Raw genomic sequence first — 19,529 nt, forward strand, 5'->3', positions numbered from 1 at the left:
AAGCCCTGATCTAAATCCTATTGAACATCTGTGGAAGGAGCTGAAACATGCAGTATGGAGAAGGCACCATTCACACCTGAGAACGCTGGAGAAGTTTGCTCATAAGGACTCGGAATGGGCCAAAATACCTGTGGACAGGTGCAGAAGTCTCATTGAGAGTTACAGAAATTATTTGTTTGCAGTAATATCCTCAAAAGGTTGTGCAAAAAAATTAAGTTAAAGGGAACCTGTCATGTCCTTTGTAGTATCTAAACTGCCCCCATTGCATTGTTAGTGATGCAATGTGCATTACTAACAAGCTTTTTTTTATTAAAATCGGCGCTAATATCATGTGTATAAAGCACTTCATATATTTATATCATACCTGCACGCTAGGTCATAGGGGTGTGATTCATTGCATTTAGTCAGGAATTCTGGTGCCTAGTTTGCGTCGACGCTTCCAGAATGCCACGCTTGCGCAGTATGTCATGGCCATCTGCGCTTTCGCAGTGTGTATACTGGCCATCCGCGCTTGTCGATCTGGGAGCCAAGCATGCGCTGTGACGATCGGCTCCCGCGTGTGTGCAGTGAAGCTGTGTGTAGCTCCCAGTTTCACTGTGTGCAGCCGGGGTCGCTCGTCACAACGCATGCGCGGCTCCCAGATCGCCAAGCGCGGATGGCCAGTATACACACTGTGCAAGCACAGCTGGCCATGACATACTGCGCAAGCGCGGCATACTGGAGGTGTCAGCGCAAACCAGGCACCAGAATTCAAATTGTGTGGGAGCGCCAACCCTGACTAAATGCGATGACTCACACCCTTATGACCAAGCGAGCAGGTATAATATAAATCTATAAAATGCTTTTTACACATGATATTAGCACAGATTTTAATAAAAAAAGCATGTTAGTGATGCACATTGCATCACTAACAACGCAATGGGGGCAGTTTAGATACTACACAGAACATGACAGGTTCCCTTTAAGGGTACCATCATTTTTGTCCAGGCTATTTTCAAAAGCAATGTCTGATCTTCATTAGTTGATATTCAGTAAATTTAAATTGAAAATTACTTTTGCCAGTTTCATGTTATTTCAGTGACCATTGTGGGGTTTTCTTACTTTAACAGAAGGGTACCAACAATTTTGTCCATGTGTGTATAACAATGTACTGTGTAGAGGCAGACTTAAATACTTACGGGTGTATATCATTTTCGTGAAACCCAATATTTCTTGTTTCCCATTTTTTCTTCCAGTCATCATCTGAAAGAACCCTGTCCTGTCTTGTCTCACTGAATTCAGTAGGATTGGACATAATTTAAATCTGTGAAATAAAAGAATAGTCATAACATAAACTAGTACTTTTAGAGTAATACATTCCTACGGATAAGCTGTTGGACACAATTTAACCAGTTGTCCAAAAGCAGGGTGGCTGAGTTTGAGGCATCTTCTAATGAATTTGGGCTTATGGTTCATATGGAATTAGTAGCATATCTATATAAGTTTTGCTTTCATAAAAGATTTGCAGATATATTAAAAAGCAGAGCTGCTTATGTAGCATAACTTTCTGAGGCAGTAATGTGTCATTTCTCTGGGTTTTTACAGTAGCAATGCATCTATTATTTGTGTATCTGAGTTTAAATGAAAAATGTAATCAATCATTTATGGGACTCCCTGTGATTTTTCCATTTCTGTGCCACTGATAATGCACACTTTATATATATGCAGATGTTGAAATGTGCTGTAAAGTAAGAATATTTAAAAAAAAATAGAAGTGTTAATAGATTATTTTTACTAATTAACAAAATGCAAAGTGAAAGAATAAAAGAGAAATCTAAAGCAAATAAATCTTTGATACCACCCTTTGCCTTCAAAAACAGCATCAAAACATCAATTCTTCTAGATACACTTGCACACATTTTTTGAGAGAACTTAGCAAGAAGGTTGTTCCAAACATCTTGAAGAACTAAGTACAGATCATCTGTGGATGTAGGCTCAGGCAAGCCCTTCTGTCTCTTCATGTAATCCCACACAGACTTGATAATATTGATATCAGGGCTCTGTGGAAGCCAAGCCATGTCATCACTTCTAAGACTTCTTGTTCTTTTTTATTCTGAAGATATTTGTTAATGACATTGGCTATATGTTTGCAGTTCTTGTCCTACTGAATACATTTGGAGCCAATCTGACGCCTCCCTTATGGTATTCTACGATAGATAAGTATCAGTCTGCATTTCTCAGCACTGTGGACATCATTAATCCTGATGAAATCTCCAACTTCATTTACTGAATTGCAGCCCCAAATATGAAAGGACCCTCCACCATAACCCACTGTTGTCGCAGACACTCACTGTTATACTGGTCTTCAGATAACAAACTGCTTCAGTGGCAGTCAAATATTTCAAAATTTGAGTCATCAGTCCAAATCAGCAGTTGTAATTTTTCTGCACTCTAATTGTTATCTGTTAGTGCATAGTTGAGTCACTTGGCTTGTTTCCATGTTGAAGGTCTGGTTTTTGGCCATAATCCTTCCATCAAGAGCACGTCTGGCAAGACTTCTCCAAACAGTAATGAGTGTAGCTGTTCCTTAGTTACATGAAGAGACAGAAAGATTTGTGTGCAAGACTACATCCATAGAAGATCTGTGGTTAGTTCTCCAAGATATTTAAACAACTTCCCTGCAGAGTTCCTTCAAAAACATTGTGCAAGTGTACCTAAAAGAATTGATGCTTTGATTTAGTTTTGGAGGGTGGTCACAAGTATACTGATTTGATTTCTCTTTTGTTCAATCGCTTTGCATTTTGTTATTTTTATCCATTAACTAGTAAAAAAAACAGTCAGAGGGCTCAACCCTCCTAAACTGTCTATATGGGCATGCATAGAAAGCTGAATAAAATGATACCTTGATACAGTATCTGCGATCTGATAACTTATTCCAAAGAAATACATGTTTTTCTTATTATGTAAATGAGCTGTTAAGATCTATAAGCAGGGCATAGATTTCCCTGATAGCCTGCCTCTGGGAGCATATACTTATTCTCCGGCTATGATGTTGACCTCCATAAGGAGGCAGCAACATACAGGGAAAAAAGCACAAGCCCTCAAAATAGCGCAGAGTAGGTTTCTCAATGTTTGACATATGACCGACAGCTCTGCCCTCTTCACTGATCTCAATGCTGAACTGTGAGTGATTACATAATGCCTGGAGTAAAGCAGACATAAGTGTGATTCTTATGACTTCTGCATCTTTCATCACAGCAGCCAGTGTGGGGGGAGGGAACCTGCTCTGAATTATTATGGGGGCATGTTTTTCTCTGGAATAAATGATCAGATCACTGATATCAAGGTATCAGTGTCATTGTGGTAATCTTTTTTTTCTGAACAGATTTGTCACAAAACCTGAAGGATTTCCTAGTACCAGCAAAGTGAATGAGGTTTTCGAAGTCTCATGCAAATGGTCTCTTCAGAGAGGAAGAGGACTAGAACTCTAGTGCCACCTACAGGAAGTAGCAATCCTAAAAGTCAATAGTGACCCTTTAACGAGCGTTATCACATGACTTAGGATATAAGCCAGAATCAGAAACTCAATTTGCATACACTGTGTTTCAGGGTACTGCCCCTCATCACTGCAATGTGAGAGTTCTGGTTTGGCTGAGTGAGAGGCGTCAGACCGGTATCTAAGGGATAACATTTCTCCTTGCGGAGAGTGACATGTTAAGCATGTGACGGTGAGGAGACTTTTAAAGCCACAATGCTCCTCTGGGAAATATGCAAATTGTCTCTTCAGACAATTTGGATTGCTACTTCTCTCTGAAGAGACAATTTGCATATTTCCCAGAGGAGCATTGCGGTTTTAAAAGTCTCTCCTGCTGCCTCATCACTTCTCATCAGAGCTGGCGAAAGAGCGCATTGTGACTGTGCACTGATAAGAATAGTGTGTGAGGGTGGAGAGGATGGCATCCTCTGATATTTCTGTTGGTTAAATGTGTGAAAATGTATTTTACATGTATGTTACTGCTATGTATTTAATGGTTATTTCCCTGTGGGCTGCAGTGCTGACCGGAGGCCACAAGATGTCATTGTCTTCCTTTTCACTTTTGTATAGAATGCAAGTGAAAGGTGAAATCTGCTTAGTAACACAGAGGCAGCAGGCACAAAGACAGTTGAGGGTTAACTAGAATACAGCCTATAGTGGGAGGGAGTTCTGTGGATTCTGGGAGAAAAGGATCCATTTTTAGTCAGTCTAGAAGAGAAAGAGGCAGAACAGATTGTTCCTTGTGTGGAACTACAAGGCTCATGAGGAAAAGGATCTAGTTACAAAGGCAGCAGGACGACACAGGCAAGTGGGTAACCCTGCAAGAGAAAAGCTTACAAGTCCAGGAAGCGTACTGTCCAGTGAGAAAGGGGATCTTAGGACAAGGTAGCACCCTGCTGTGGGTACTGAAGGTACTGTCCAGTGAGAAAGGGGATCTTAGGACAAGGTAGCACCCTGCTGTGGGTACTGAAGGTACTGTCCAGTGAGAAAGGGACCTTGGGACAAGGTATCACCCTGCGGTGGGTACTGAAACAGGGAGCACGTCTCTACGAGCGGCCCCTGGGACTGATATACGCAATGACAAAGGGGATCAGGGCATAATGACACACGTGGACCCGTATGACTCTACCCCTAAGGAAAATGCAGGCATTTAAGATTTCTCCTCACTACTGTGCCGTACCTGTTGCCAGAAACAAAGTGCAGACTGTAACTCTGAGAATGGAGCCTGTGTACTGTGTGGGAAGTGATGAGGAACGCATAACCTGTTTTCCATGTTCACCTGTTTGTGCATAAAAAGAACACCGTTTATAACAGCTGGTTTGGCTTCTTGACTGAGAGGGTTAAACGGGACAGTTCTGCACCCAGCACATCAACAGGGACTGTGGAGATCTCAGATCTCCAAGCATCATCGCACATGCAACCCCACAGTACTCTATTTCCTGTAGCGGGCCAGGGTGTCAAAGAAGCGATACTTGCCCATGACTACCACCCTGCTCCCTGTTACAAGTGCACAGTAGCAAGACCCCACTGAGTGAGCACACCTCGGAATTGACAACTGATGCATGCTCAGTCGAGCAGAGACCAGTCCAACCCCTGAAACATATGTCACTGATGCTTCGTTTTAGGGTGGGGGTAGAGGCTGCCCCCTGATGATGACTCTCTTGAGTATCCCAGTATGCACTTTGATTCTCAAACAAAGCATCGTCACACAAGAAGTAGTAAAAAATAAATAAATAGAGATTTAGGATTATAATAAATTTTAGTTTCTGTCCACCCCTTTAAGGTATGTGTTCATGGCGTCTTTTAGATGGCAGTGTTTTTCCGGAAGAGTGTTGTTTGGAGTCTGGGTCATTTTTGTGGCCAGTGCCATTTTTTTTTAACTGAATACATATACTAGTCAGTGGCTTCCAAGCAGAAGCCACTTGAATAATGGTCGGGTCACTTCTGAAGAGGTTAAAAGAAGCCCCAAAAGACTGAAAATAGAACAGCAAGTAGTTTTAACATTGCTCCGTAGTTGTTCATTCTTTTTAGCATTTTTAAAGCGGAATATGCATGAAAAAGCTTTCATGTGCACATACCCTTAGCAAGAGCAAACGTCTCTAGTATTCCCTTACACTTTGCCCTGCTTTTGCAGCCCTGTAACTATACTGGTTTACTTAACCCCTTACCATCCACTACTCACAGATTACTGTCACAAACATAATCCCCAATTCCAATGAATATCACATAATGGAAGGTTATCCATAAATATAATTTACATAAAGTACAGTGTGCATGATCACCAACGATTCTTATGAATCTTGCTACGATCATATTTTAAAACTGCCATCTTGGGCAAAGTTCATACACATATCGCCATAATGAGACTGGCTTCATCAGGGGCAATTAACCAAACAATTTGTCTACCACAAAGCCCAGCAATGACATGATACATTTCTAGTTTGTGTACCTGAGCTTCTTTCATGCAATACACAGACAAAAATATTCTAGCATACTGACATCACATCCGTTGTACTGACATCGCCTTTTGCCACTGCAATATACTCTTCCAAGATGTATTCAAATTAGAGCAATATTAGTCCAGTGCATGCAATAACTTCTTCCAAGTACCAGCCATCAGAGTTGGGGCTACGCAAACAGTAGAGAGGAGCTGTGCTACACTAACTCCTGTAGAAATAAATGGGACTTACAGAAACAGCATCATATTTCACAACTTGTGAGTCCAAGGGGTTGTCCAGTAATGGACAGCTTAATCACTTCAGGCCCCCATATAATATAAAAACAAATAAATACTCTCCTTCCGCAGCAACGCCGTTGGAGTCACGTCGGCGCTGCTGTTCTCGGCAGGTCACATGAGATTGTTCTATCACGAGTCTATTGCAGCTAATCAGCGGTTGCTGATCGGCTGCAGCTCACCATTATTCCGACAGCATGTGCACATGTAGTCTTGTTGGACAAGATAACAAAGTAGTGTATATATAATGTGTGAAATAATATATATATGAAACATTATGTCAAGATTATGTGTGTGCACACTATTGGGATACTGATGAGCTGCAGCTGATCAGCAACTGCATGAAACCTTGATATTAGCAGGTGACTGTCAACACAATGTCAGCATCAACTCTGGCCGTTTCAGCCATATTACATGCGGGTCTCATACATAAACTGGAAACTATAGGATGATAACGTAAAACAACTTTAGTTTATCATTTTTCACATATGCCGGGAACAAGAGCTTTGTCTAGCTCGAAACGCATGGGAGGCTTGTAATGCATGCTTTCCAGTTAAAATGTATAAGGAGATGTCAATAAAAAATACTTGAAGTTTTTAACCCTAAGTGCGGAATACCTCTTTTTTTGTATTCTATCTGATTATTCAATCAATGACTATATCTAATTTATATCTATTTCTAATATAAAAATGTCATGCTTTTAGCTCCCTGGTCTAAAACAACCAAAAGAGCTTGGAAAAAAACTACAAAGGCTTATTTACTTGTTATAGCTTACATTATGGTAAAACTGGTAGGAAAATGACACTTAATATAGCACGTTACATTTATTCCTCTCTTTCATTCATGATGAAATATAATATTTTGCAATAATCTGAAACCTCTTAGATATGTTAGTTTTTATTAAAAAAAAAAAATCTACAAACCTCACAATGTCCTGTTCTTATGTGAATTACAGCTCTCAGCAGAGGAGTCTTCAGTAGACTACAAATGACAAGACGCTTTCAAGTCTGATCCCTCCTCCCTCCCCTGGAATGTATGGTAGTGAGCTGGTCATCATGAATAATCACTTTCCTAGTCTACCCTGTAAAGTCAGTTTCTGTAGGTTTCTTAGAAAACATGTTCCAGACAGTTCAGCCTATGTACTCAGGAGGATCCGCAGTCTTCCCATTGCCACCATCTATAACTAACCCTAATCTAAAGATAAACTAAAATATGACGTTTCTAAAGCCGCCCATAGACCTGCAGATGCACATACTGTGAACATGGGTGCTGGGGGTGACACGGCCACATAGATATGAGGACGCCCTATACCTGTGGGTGTATTGTGTATAAAACACTGCAAATCTGGTGTAACACTTACGTAGTCATAATTAGTATATACACCACACTAAGCAAAATGTGGCAAAGTTCTGTAAGAAATGCACTATTCAATGTGCGCCTGTAATGCAGCGACTTGCTGGCATTACGGTAATGGTCCAGGATGTGTTTTACCTGACCATGTACCTTCCCCCTCAGGTGGCTGGTCACATGACTGTGACATAGCACAGGTCCTGCGCGCACAGAATGTCTGTCTGATCACATGACTGTGACATCAGCAAGGTCCTGTGTGTGTGTGTGTGTGTGTGTGTGTGTGTGTGTGTGTGTGTGTGTGTGTGTGCGCACGGGATGCATATATAAACCCTGCTTGATGGGAGACAGGTGTGTTCTGTGAGAGAGGCGTAAGGCCTGTTCCCGTGTGTGTGGGACACCGACCGTGTGAGGCCTAGTGAAGCCTGGTGCCTGAAAGGTCGAGACTGGATCCGGTGTGGATGCTAGTGGCCTTGGAAGGCAGAGGCTTGATGAAGAGTCCTGAAAGGCAGAGCCTGGATCCTGTGTGGAGGTCAGTGGCCTTTGAGGGAACGACGGCTGGAGACCCCCACCTGGGAAGTCACAAAGCCACAGTGGTGGCGGAGTAATGGACTGAGACAGCTAAACCCGGCAAAGGTAATACCCTGTGTTATATGGACATTAATATGGACATTGCTATGTTATTACCTTGCTGAAGGCTGTACCTGGAGCAAGTGGGCCGGTGTGTCACTTGGCTCGTGAATATTATATATGTGTGTCGGCGTGCCACTGAGTTGGACCCGGTCATATGCAGTTTATGAAGTAATAAACTGCTAAGCATTGTTTAAAAACGGAAAGACATTGCACGTGTGCATTGATTGTCGCAGCGAAGCGAGTATCCCCCATTATGATGACCAGTGCTGCCTTACAGCGCCGCATGTATTATGGCTTTTAGACACTAAAGTTTAGAAGAGTTCAGGGGTGGCTTATAGAGCATTATCTATTGTTTTATATACAGTTGATCACACAGGATTAGTAGCCCATATACATTCTCCTAGTACATAAACTTACTTAAATGGGTTTCCTAAGGAATAGCCAATCACTTCCTGCGATATTGACTTTCCTCAGCCACGGATTGCCATTTCTGCGGTATTGGGAACGAGTCCATGAAACAAAAAGAATTGGGAACTGTGTAAGTGTCAGAAGACAAATACAGCCCCGTATTGTTAGTAATGTGTGAGAACTGAATAGTAATTTCATGTGCAAAGCACACAGAGTATCACAAAACATAGATCACATTAGATACCTTCAAAAGGGGGGTCAGTCCCACCACGAAAAACAAGATTTACAAAAAACTATAAAAGGAGATATAAAACCATTGGACTAATAGCGTCATTGTGGCTCATTTAGTTCAAACTCTTATGGTGATGGGCTGGTCCCTGTGTTAGTGCAAACTAAGTCGTCGACATAAGCACAGCCAACTTACATGTGGGGGAAATCACATTTTCCTTTGGGCGGCGCGTTTCCCTGACAACGCTTCATACTAAAGTGACAATGGGTTAATTTGTGCACCAGAGCTATCTTGATTGGCGACACAAATGCAGCCAACCAACCAGTGTGCGGGCGCACCTCCACCTCGGAGACGTTGGCATCTGTAGGAGGAAGTGGCTGTCCACTGGGCGAAAGCTGTGCATGCGTGGTCAAGGATACTGTGGCTTTGATTCCACCATCTCCTTATACAAAGAAGAAAAGACACCCCACATCCACACGTCACATTGCCCCAGCAACATGACATTTTCTACCCTCATAGGATGATACTGACCATCAAGGTGACACAGTGGAAGCGATTTCAGACAATTTATATACGTGGGATTACTCTTTATCTTTTTGTATGGACAATGTCCAATGCGTTTCATAGTTTTTGTAAATCTTGTTCGTTATGTGGGCGGGACTGGGGCCCATTCTGCACTTGACAAAGAGACCTGTGAGGCTTGAAACACATTGTGTTAGACATCTATTGTTGGTCCATTGCTGGTGTCTGCGCCTCTATAGTGTCTTCTCGCACAGTACTAACAATACTTTGCTGTATTTGTGAATCTACACTTCCATCTAGCACACCTTACTGAGGACCTTGGACTCTGGCAATCATCCAAACAGATATGTTTGCTACGTGCCCTCATTGGTGCTGTGCCCAACGCAGCTCACCTGAAAGTGAGCCTGCATTTACTACCTTCTTACCATACTTCTTCTTTCATACTTATTGATCCTATGAACTCCTCTCTCTGGGTTTATGCTTTACTTGTTGTGTCAGAACAGAAACTTAGTGGGATCAGTGCGGGTAAATATTTCTTTTAATGTTTTGAAGCAGATTATGACCTTTAAACAAGACATGAAGCCTATGTGTACTTAATTAAAACACAATCTCATTAGAAATTTATCTAAGCAAAATTTGGCTAGATCAGTATTGTAAAAGAGTAAGAGTCCATTCACATGGACCGACCAGCAAAACGATAAGACTGCCAATCGATAAACTTTTACTGATCGGCGGAAGTTTAATAGCCGGTTTACACAGGCAGACCAATGTAAACGATGTGTACTCGGTTATCTGTAATAGATTGTTCAGTGAGCATAGACTGCCATAGTTCTCAGCTGTACCCAGGAAGATACACTGCTGAGAACTATGATCTTTTGCGCTGTGCAAAATATCATTTCATCTGATGAAAGAGCTTTTTGCTCATTCATTGTGTTTGGCAGCCTGTTTACACTGAAAGATAATTATGAAATGAGCATTTTTTAGAGATACTTGTTCACAAGCCCCGCTGCCGGGAGGAAATTACTTTATTCTTCCCAGGGCATGGCATTAGTCAACGCTCAGTACATATTGAGAGGCGACTGTAACCGTGCCCCACCACTGACAGCCGGCTCAGCGCATGGTTACAGCCACTGCTCACTATGCACTGAGCTGTAACGGAAGCCGTGCTGATTAGGCTGCTGGGAGGAATAAAGTTAATTTCTTCCTGGTAGCGGGGCTCTCACTGCAGGCACCAGGCAGCTTCAGAACGCAATTAACCTGCAGTTTATCCCCATATCTGCAGGTTTATAGCATTATTTTACATGACAGGTTTCCTTTAACAGCTTCACACTATGATCTGTTAGTTGCAGCTGAATGCTGTAACACTGATGTGGTAAGGAACATGTCAGCCGGGATATACTGGGACTGGCATATAAACATTGCGAGGAGCAGAAGGAGAAATGGTTTCATATATGTGAAGTCCACAGGGAAATCAGCAGCTAGATTCGCAAACTTTGGTTCGGATCTACCTCTGTGGATTTCACTGTGATTATTTGCAGATTTACTGTGGAGTGTTTCCGATACATAAGAACATACCCGTACGGGATTACTTCAGTGTGCATAGCTGGGAAATAAGCTTATATACCAGGAGTAAGCTATGAGTACAGACTCTGACACAGCTTTTTGAAGTTGAAGGCTCCACTAAGGCTGGGGGCCCATGCAAGTGGCTCTTTTGGGACTTCCGAAGCCCTGAAAAATAGAAATCAGGCGGATCCACCGACGGGGAAAATGACTTTATTGAAGCAGATGGGGTCACTTGGTTCTCTCTCTGTGCCATTGGGAGAGGGAGTATAAGTAAAGTATGATTGGTTGAAATAGTGATGTAACAAGGAGTGAATGAATTAGGCTTTGGAAAAACTTTAGAATGAGAAAGAGTCCATATAGGAAACTCCAAACTTTGCATTCTGCACCAAATAAAATGAAACCTATCAGGAAGGCTTTAGTTTGCAGTGTTACACGTGTTTCACCGCAGCTTTCTGTGTCAGGGCGTGGAAGCGACGGTTTGCAGGTTGGAATTCTCCTTTTTTATTATTACCTGCCATGATTTACATCTGATATATCATTAGCATGCACTGTTTCTCTCATGAGAACCCACTGTGCACTTTATTAGTTGCGATTTATTCAGTAGGAGATCCGGCATCCTTTGCATATGTGCTTCCCTTGTGTATTGGCACTATGCACTTTGCTAGTTACTTATTTTGAAAATGCATCATTCCTTTCACATTGTGCACTTTTGTTAATTGTGGTTATTTATTATGTATACGCATTATTTTTTTTGTACTATGCACTTTGAACATATATACCTGGGAATAACTTTAACCAATAAAATTATATGTACTGTATGTTGTATATACATTTTTCTGTTCAATGCAATGTTACCAATTACTAATCATGAGTCATATACGGTATATTGAGGCTGACATTTTTTAAGGCAAATTATAGAAAGGTCCAAACCCACTCTATACCCTTCTATCCAACATTAATGTAGTTCACCACTTTTTTAGTAACTTTTTCCTCCTTTTTAAATTTATAAATTAATTATATACTACTAATGATGTAGTCATTCTTTAGGTTTTGTATTGTACTAGTGACTACCTATTCCCATAATAGAGGACCACTGGCTTTTTGCTAACTGGTATAGATCTGATATCAATTAAACTCAAGTAATACAAGTAGCAGTGAAGTTATCTGCAATTAGAGAGGGGAGAATCGATTCACAGGGCTCAAGTCCATCGGGCAGGTCGGTAATATGTGACATCCTATGAATCTCCTTCCCTCCTGTTACTCCTTACCTGTCTGATTATCTGCGCTGGCGTGACGTCATATGCGTGTCCCGCCTCAATAATAGCTTAGCACCAGTAACGCTAATCAAAAGAAGAGGCAGAAATGTCAGGAGATAAGAGGCGATTTGTAGGGTTCCCATCTAACACAGATTACTGACCTGGCCGATGGACCGGAGTCCTGTGAATTGATTCTCCCATAACTAGCTTCAGCTAACAGAACACTTTCTGCAGTGCCAAGTCTCTTACAATAATGATATTTAGTGTGTCTGGAATTATTACTACTAATTGTGAGTATTTCAATTCATAACATGTAGGGTTCATGTTAATTTAAGATTTACTGATAAAAGTTATGTTTCAGAATACGATTCCAAAGGAAAAAATTCTGCTGCGTACTACGGTAGCATTGTAAATAAGATATCCGCAAATCTCATGCACCCGCTGTGGAAAAAATCTGCAGTGTGGGGCTAAACTCCCACAGTGAGTATTTGGTGCATTTCCTCCGCTAGAAAATGCAGTAAATCTAGTTTGAGCAAAGTGTATGAGATTTATACAAATCTCATGGCCGCTGTGATTTTTCTATTTTCTTTACACTGTGGAAACAACCTGCAGTGCAATTTTATAATATGCAACATTTCAATATCTCTACTAGTAAAGTTGCATGAAAATTTTCCAACTTTTAGTGTTTTTACACCAATCCCATTAATCCCCCGCCATCTTTTAAAGTGGAAAGAGCAGGCCTGGCCGAGCACGTCCGATTAATTCATTATAATTCACACCACAAAAGTGGTGTAAATTATGAGAGATATACTCCAGTCCCTGACTGGCATACATTTTTTGTTGTAGTTAATGGCAACTGGAAGATACACAAAATTCTTTAAGAGGTGAGCGTGAGTCTTGATGAATTGGTGTGTCATAGGAACCAATTCATCAAGACCGCAGTTGCTCACGCCGGTACTGATGAGGGGGTGTGCTGGAGTCAGACTCTTCCGATTCATGAAAAGAAGCATAAACGACTTCATAAATTTGGATCGTCTCACAAGAGGCGTGCACCTCTGTTCGCCATTCAAGAAATCTTAATCCAGTCAGGTCCTTGAGTGAGATGTAGGAAAAGCCACAGCAAATCGAATTCAGCTGTTTCCGCCCCTGTTGCACCCTGTCCTACCCTTTTTGGTGGAGCTGGGAGAAACTGGCATAAAAACGCCAAAAGTCACAAAGTTTAGACACAGCATAAGAAAGAAAATATAGTATGTTTTATATATGGAAATTTCCCCATCTGCATGAAGAATTTGAAGAACTTGCTGTCAGATTTAAAGGAACACGAAGAGGGAAAGGATCTTCGAGATTAATTAGGAAAATGTCATTGGGGTGACTCTAAAGTGTTGTACTTTGCTGGCATTGAACATGTTTCAGCATTTAAAAAAGGGACAGAGATGGTCATAAATTATTATTACAAATAGAAGACAGATGGATTCAGGAAACTAGGGCTCTTGGTAATCGAGAATGAAATGACTGCAATGATTTACATGTGTTACTATAATCTGACTGAAAATCTTTTCCTCGTACTTTTATGCTTTTTTTTCTATTCTAGAATCTGTATGTAGCTCAATAGAATTAAGTGTCTGACACATGTTAGATAAGAATACCATGGATATTTTAAGTCTTAAAATATCTCAGACTACAAATCATTCATTAAACAAAAAACACAATAGTTAAGACGTGCACTACAGGTAGCAGTAGAGTTGAATCAATGAAATCTATCACAACAGCTTGTACGGGAAGACATTTATTACATTTAAGACTTTAATCTCATTCGTGCTTGAAATGTCTTCCATCAACGTTGTAACATTCCTCGCACCTGTCCAGCACACCAATTCCAGTCTACATCAATGTCCATAAATGCTTCCAAGATGAACTTGTTTAATTCATCCATTGTCTGGCCAGGTTGCGAAGAAAGCTGTGCAAACAGAAGAAAATGACCAACTTCTTTGTTGTGTGTCAGTGTATATGTTTACCAAAAAAATCTCACAGAATTGCAGATTCAACTGTATACCTACATTTGGGCCACTCTCATCTGTGGTTTTCCTTAAAGTCCACTAGAGGGTGCACAATGACTGCACATAAAGAAGTTAAGGGCTGTGTGGTGTGAGACAGATGCCTCCTTGCTGCCTTCCAACTGCGTGGAATATTACAGCATACACTAGACTGTTTCTAGGATGAAACTCGTTCATTGAGGTTTATGGATGCCAAAAAAAAACAAAACAGATAATTTATGGATCAACCATATAGCATCAGATTTTTACGGATATATTGCCACAATTAACCCCTTCACACTGCAGACAATTTCCATTGTTTCCTCTCCTCCTTCCCAGAGTCATAATACTCATTTTTCTGTCCACACAGACATATGAGGGATTGTTTTTTGCAGGACAAGTTGTACTTTTGAATGACACCATTCATTTGATCATATAGTGTACTTGTAAATGGGAAAAAAATTCCAAGTGCGGTGAAACTACAAAAAAATTCTGATATTGATTTTTGAGAATTGTTTCAGTGTTCATTTTGTAGTAAAATTGACTTTGCAATATGATTCTCCTTATCAATACAATTACGGCGATACCAAACATGTCCAGGTTATTTTAGTGGTGAAAAAATAAATAAATCAGAAGTTTGTATTAAAAAAAAAAAAAAAAAAGGGAAGTGTGTCGCTATTTTCCTAGACCGGTAAAATTTTTATTTTTCAGTCAATGGAGCTGTGTGATAGCTTATTTTTTGCGGGACGAGACTTTTTTATTTATTTTTTTATTAGTACCATTTTGAGGTAGATATGACTTTTTGATGCCTTATTACATTTTTTGTGGAACTGCAATGACCAAAAATTTTGGCAAACTTGATTTTTTTTGATCGGGTTAATTGATTTATATTTTGATAGAAAGGACATTTCTGAACTCGGCGATATTACATATGTGTATTTTTTTAATATTCTTATTATCAATGGAGCGGAAAGGGGGTCGATTTGAACTTTTATTTATTTAAAACTTTTTTTATTTTATTTTTTACTGTTTTTGTTAGCTTCTTTAATGGTCTTGAAGATGCGATCATCCGATTGCTTGTACAGTACTATATATAGCGATGCCACAACATGGGAGACTAGATTCTGACGCAGTTCTACAGCACATACAGACTTAACTTGATAAAGGCCACATAAGGGCCGAAACATTGGCTTAATCTGAATGTCTGTAAATCCAAGTTAATAAACTTTCCTTTTACTTGCAACTTGGGAGTGCCAAAGTTTATTCTTCGTTTAATGTAACTTCTTGTCATACTTCTGAGCACCCTCTCAAGTACAGTTGAGCGACACTTATCCAATATACAGTATCATGACAACCCATCGGTGACCCATGATCACGTCACGGGCGCGCTGATGGACAGAGTTAATGACTCATGTGCAAATCGGCATGTGTTAAATGCCGCTGTCAGAGATTGAGAGTGGCATTTAACATGGTAACAATCACGGGCGGAGCACTGATCAACCCGCGATTGTTAGGGGCAGGTCCTGGCTGTAATACACCGCCATCACCTGCCGAGTATGAGGCGGGCTCGCTGCATGAGCCTGCTCCATGCACCCGCCGTACATACAGGTGCATCTCACAAAATTAGAATATCATCAGAAAGTTAATTTATTTCAGTTCTTCAATACAAAAAGTGAATTTCATATATCATATAGAGTCATTACAGAGTGATCTATTTCAAGTGTTTATTTCTGTTAATGATGATGATTATGGCTTACAGCCAATGAAAACACAAACGTCATTATCTCAGTAAATTAGAATACTTTATAACCGGGACCTTGTGGAGTGTGTCAATGACTGCCTTCTGGACATCTGTCAAGTGAGCAGTCTTCCCCATGATTGTGGAGCCTACTGAAACAGACTAAGGGACCTTTTTAAATGCTTAGGAATCCTTTGCAGGTGTTTTTTGTTAATTATTTTAATTTAGTGCGATAATGACTTTTGTGTTTTTATTGGCTGTAAGCCATAATCATCAACATTAACAGAAATAAACACTTGATATGGATCACTCTGTTTGTAATGACTCTATATGAGTTTCACTTTTTGTATTGAAGAACTGAAATAAATTAACTTTTTGATGATATTCTAATTTTGCGAGGTGCACCTGTATATGGCAGATGTCGTGAAAGGATTAATATCGGAAACTATTTGTTCTTGTAAATTTTAAAAACGAATGTATCTGCGCAAGAATTACTGCGGAAACCCCCGTGGGTTTATGACTATTGGTTTTAAAGGGACGTAGCACAGAATGACTATTCAAACCAAATACAGCTGTTCGGTGCACAGTGGCGTAGCCAAAAGTTTAAGAGCAGCTTCTCACCTGCTTGCTGTGCCTCTATTTCCACCCTCATACGCTCTTCTTTGATTGACAGCTCTGGCCTCAGCACCTGAGAAGTGCAGAGAGAGGGGAAAACAAGGAGGTGGGAAGGTGCACTTAAATGATTGGCCCCGCCATTATTCACCAAGCGCCGGCACTTGATTTGAACAGTCATCCTGCTCTGCCAGAGTCCCTTTAAAGACCATAGTCACTCTATGTGACTGCAGACTTGGGAATCCTCAGAGATCGCGCATTGCGTGCGGTCAGGATTCTGCTGTGTGTGTGCAGCCTCGCTCCATACAGGTGAAATGAGCAAGGCCAGACACGACTAGTCAGAATGTGGCCAGAAGTATGCAAATCGGATACATGTGATCAATTTACCGCCTGCTCCCACCATTGCAAAATCCTGATAGCATGCAGTGTGCCCTCGGTGGGGACTCACGAGGCTGCAGTTACTCTGTGACTTTAACCACAAGCCTGGACTATTTTCTTGAGAAAGAAAAACCTTAACGTTACTGACTCACCCCCTGGGCCATGTTGTGCAGCGTTGCGCATGCGGGGAATACCCGGAGCCGGATCCGATAGGGGTAGTAGTCCTCGTGGCGGTGACCCGGTCCGTGCCCAGGGTGTCAAACTAAGTGGCGGTGCTTGGCATAAGATGTTGTTTTGCTCGACTACGCCACCCGTTGATTGCGGCTATGAAGCCGCCGCTGCAGGGCAGACCGCTGAGGCCGGTGGTACGGTGGTGCAGCGTGGATGGTATAACCCCCAACGGGAGGGGTATAGCCTCAGGGCAGCTGGAAAGGCAGGGAGGTCTGATGGTGGTAGTGGTGGTGTGACAAGGAATCACTGAGACGTGCGGTTGCAGTTTTCACAGCTTTACTCACAGTTCTTTATCAGGTCACTTGTGCGCAGTAAGGACCACCCGAGCCGTGCTGCGCCCACCAGGTGAGGGACTCGGCTAACTCCCAGGCAATTCCGGAGCGTGGTCCAGGGCTCCCCTCTCTTCCTTTCTACTGGCCGTCCCCACCAGGGACCCACCTTTGTCCGGCTCCCTCGGGCCTTCTAGTGGTGAAACCTTTCCCGGCTCCCCTGACCCTATACGTGGTATGCCTTCCTGGTGGATATGGTGAGGGGTCGCGCCAAGGCTTGACCACGACCTCCGGTTCCTGGCTGAGAATAATTGGCCTCCACCAGTTTGGGATCCGGTACCCTGTTCTGCCAACCCTTCACCCGTTATTCCGTGGGATCTCAGGGTTCCCTCTTTACTTGCGTCTCTGGGCCTTTCCTGGTGTTTCTGTTCCTCCTTCTTCTTCTTTCTCTCTCTCTGCCTCAGGCCTCCTCTCCAGGCCTGGCTCTGGAGCTGGGCCCAGACTGAGCCACAGCTCCCTGTCAGCCCTCTCTGGCTGAGCTCCTCTCCTCTTCTCCTCCTGCCTGAACTCAACTCCTAATCCAAGATGGTGCCCACTTTTTATACTCCCTTCTGACACCCGAGCCCAGGTGACCAGCACCCAATGGGCTCCTACCTATGCCCAGAGTCCCTCCCCTCTCTGCTCCTACACCACTGGGATGTTCCTCCCCCCTCCCCACTCCAGCCTGGGACAGAAGCTGTCGTACCTGCACATCTATCTGGTGGGAATACGTTGGTCTGTCCCCCGGAAATAGGGTGAGTGTGGTGCATGCAGCTAACTGAGCTCTGTTCCACGCTCCATCCTTACCCGGGAGTGGAATACCACACCTCTGGTTCGAGGTGCAATACCCCTGTAGCAGCCGAGTCCTCGGGGTGCTACATTACCACCTTTCCAAAAAAGATATAGCGCATATTCAGTATCACTGCACCCTTTATGGTCTGATCTATCCAAATATAGTTACTTAACCCATAAAAATAAACACCGTAGTGGAAACCCCCCACCCACCCACTATTTCACTCCATTTGGATTTTTTTTATTTTTTTCATGGCCTTCAGTACAGTGAATGGGGAAATGAACAGTTTGCAGTGTTCAATGGGCAACTTGTCCTGCAAAAAAGATAATTAAAAAAAAAAGTTATGTCTCATGGAAGAAAAAAAAAAAAAAAAAAAAAAAGGACGAAAATTAAAGTTGGCCGCAGCGTGAAGGGGTTAAAGGAGCCTGCGCCGTTGTACACTTGTCATCCCTCTAGCGCCCCCTGAAGACTCTTTCGGGCCGTTATCACCTCACACTGTCAGTCAGGGGCTGCACCGAGCTCAGCACCTACAGAGAGGGAGGTCATCAGCCCATCAAAGGACGAAGACCATGACAGCCTCCAGCCCGATGACCACCAGTCCACTCACAGCACACCCAGCCCGCTCACCTCCGCCACTGACTGACGAGACGGTAGCTTCAAGCATGGAGCTGCTCCAGTGCTGGGATGATGTCACAGGAAAGGGCGGGGTCTCCTCATTCCTGTGCCGACCAGATGCTAGGAAGCAGCGTTGTGATGAGGCTGCTGGATATGAGGCTTGTGTGAAGGGGGAGACCCTGAGAGGACTGAGCGGCTGCTCCATGGAGTTGTGTGGCGATGGCAATGAGGACACGTGGATGATGTTACTATATGGGGCTGCTTATTGAGGGGCTGAACAAGAAAAGGGTTTGATGTTACATGAGTGGGGCTGTGCAGAGAAGGAGAGGATGATAATGAGGGGTTGTGCAGAAAAGGAGGGGATGATGAGGGACTGTGCAGAGATGGAGGGGATGATGATGAGGGACTGTGCAGAGAAGGAGTGGATGATGATGAGGGGATGAGGGATTGCAGAGAAGGAGGGGATGATGATGATGAGGGACTGCAGATAAGGAGGGGATGATGAGGGACTGAGCAGAGAAGGAGGCGATGATGATCTTGTAGACTGTGAGCCCTCGCGGGCAGGGTCCTCACTCCTCCTGTACCAGTCGCTGACTCGTTTTGTTAAGACTATGT

General features: G+C 42.5%; 1 protein-coding gene across 7 annotated transcripts in view; it reads right to left on the reverse strand.

The window, feature by feature from the left end:
- LOC141265581 (probable thiopurine S-methyltransferase) overlaps positions 1 to 19,014 on the reverse strand; it is a 38,843-nt gene extending 19,829 nt beyond the window's left edge. Inside the window, exons 1-3 of one of the 7 annotated variants that reach the window (XM_073678824.1) lie at positions 18,927 to 19,002; positions 17,120 to 18,612; positions 1,179 to 1,303 (exon numbers count right to left, since the gene is read on the reverse strand). In XM_073678824.1, coding sequence (XP_073534925.1) covers positions 1,179 to 1,294 — 116 coding nt within the window. In that variant the 5' untranslated portion in view covers positions 1,295 to 1,303; positions 17,120 to 18,612; positions 18,927 to 19,002. Of the gene's footprint in view, positions 1 to 1,178; positions 1,304 to 4,694; positions 4,794 to 6,204; positions 6,382 to 7,171; positions 7,292 to 17,119; positions 18,613 to 18,926 lie in introns of those variants that run through there. The other 6 variants (XM_073678826.1, XM_073678823.1, XM_073678827.1 and 3 more) reach the window with 6 other exon arrangements.
- Between the last annotated feature and the right edge of the window lie 515 nt (positions 19,015 to 19,529).

This window comes from Phyllobates terribilis, unplaced genomic scaffold (genome assembly GCF_046119375.1).
Source record: "Phyllobates terribilis strain yellow unplaced genomic scaffold, ASM4611937v1 Scaffold_4__5_contigs__length_816908805, whole genome shotgun sequence".
Classification (NCBI taxonomy): domain Eukaryota; kingdom Metazoa; phylum Chordata; class Amphibia; order Anura; family Dendrobatidae; genus Phyllobates; species Phyllobates terribilis.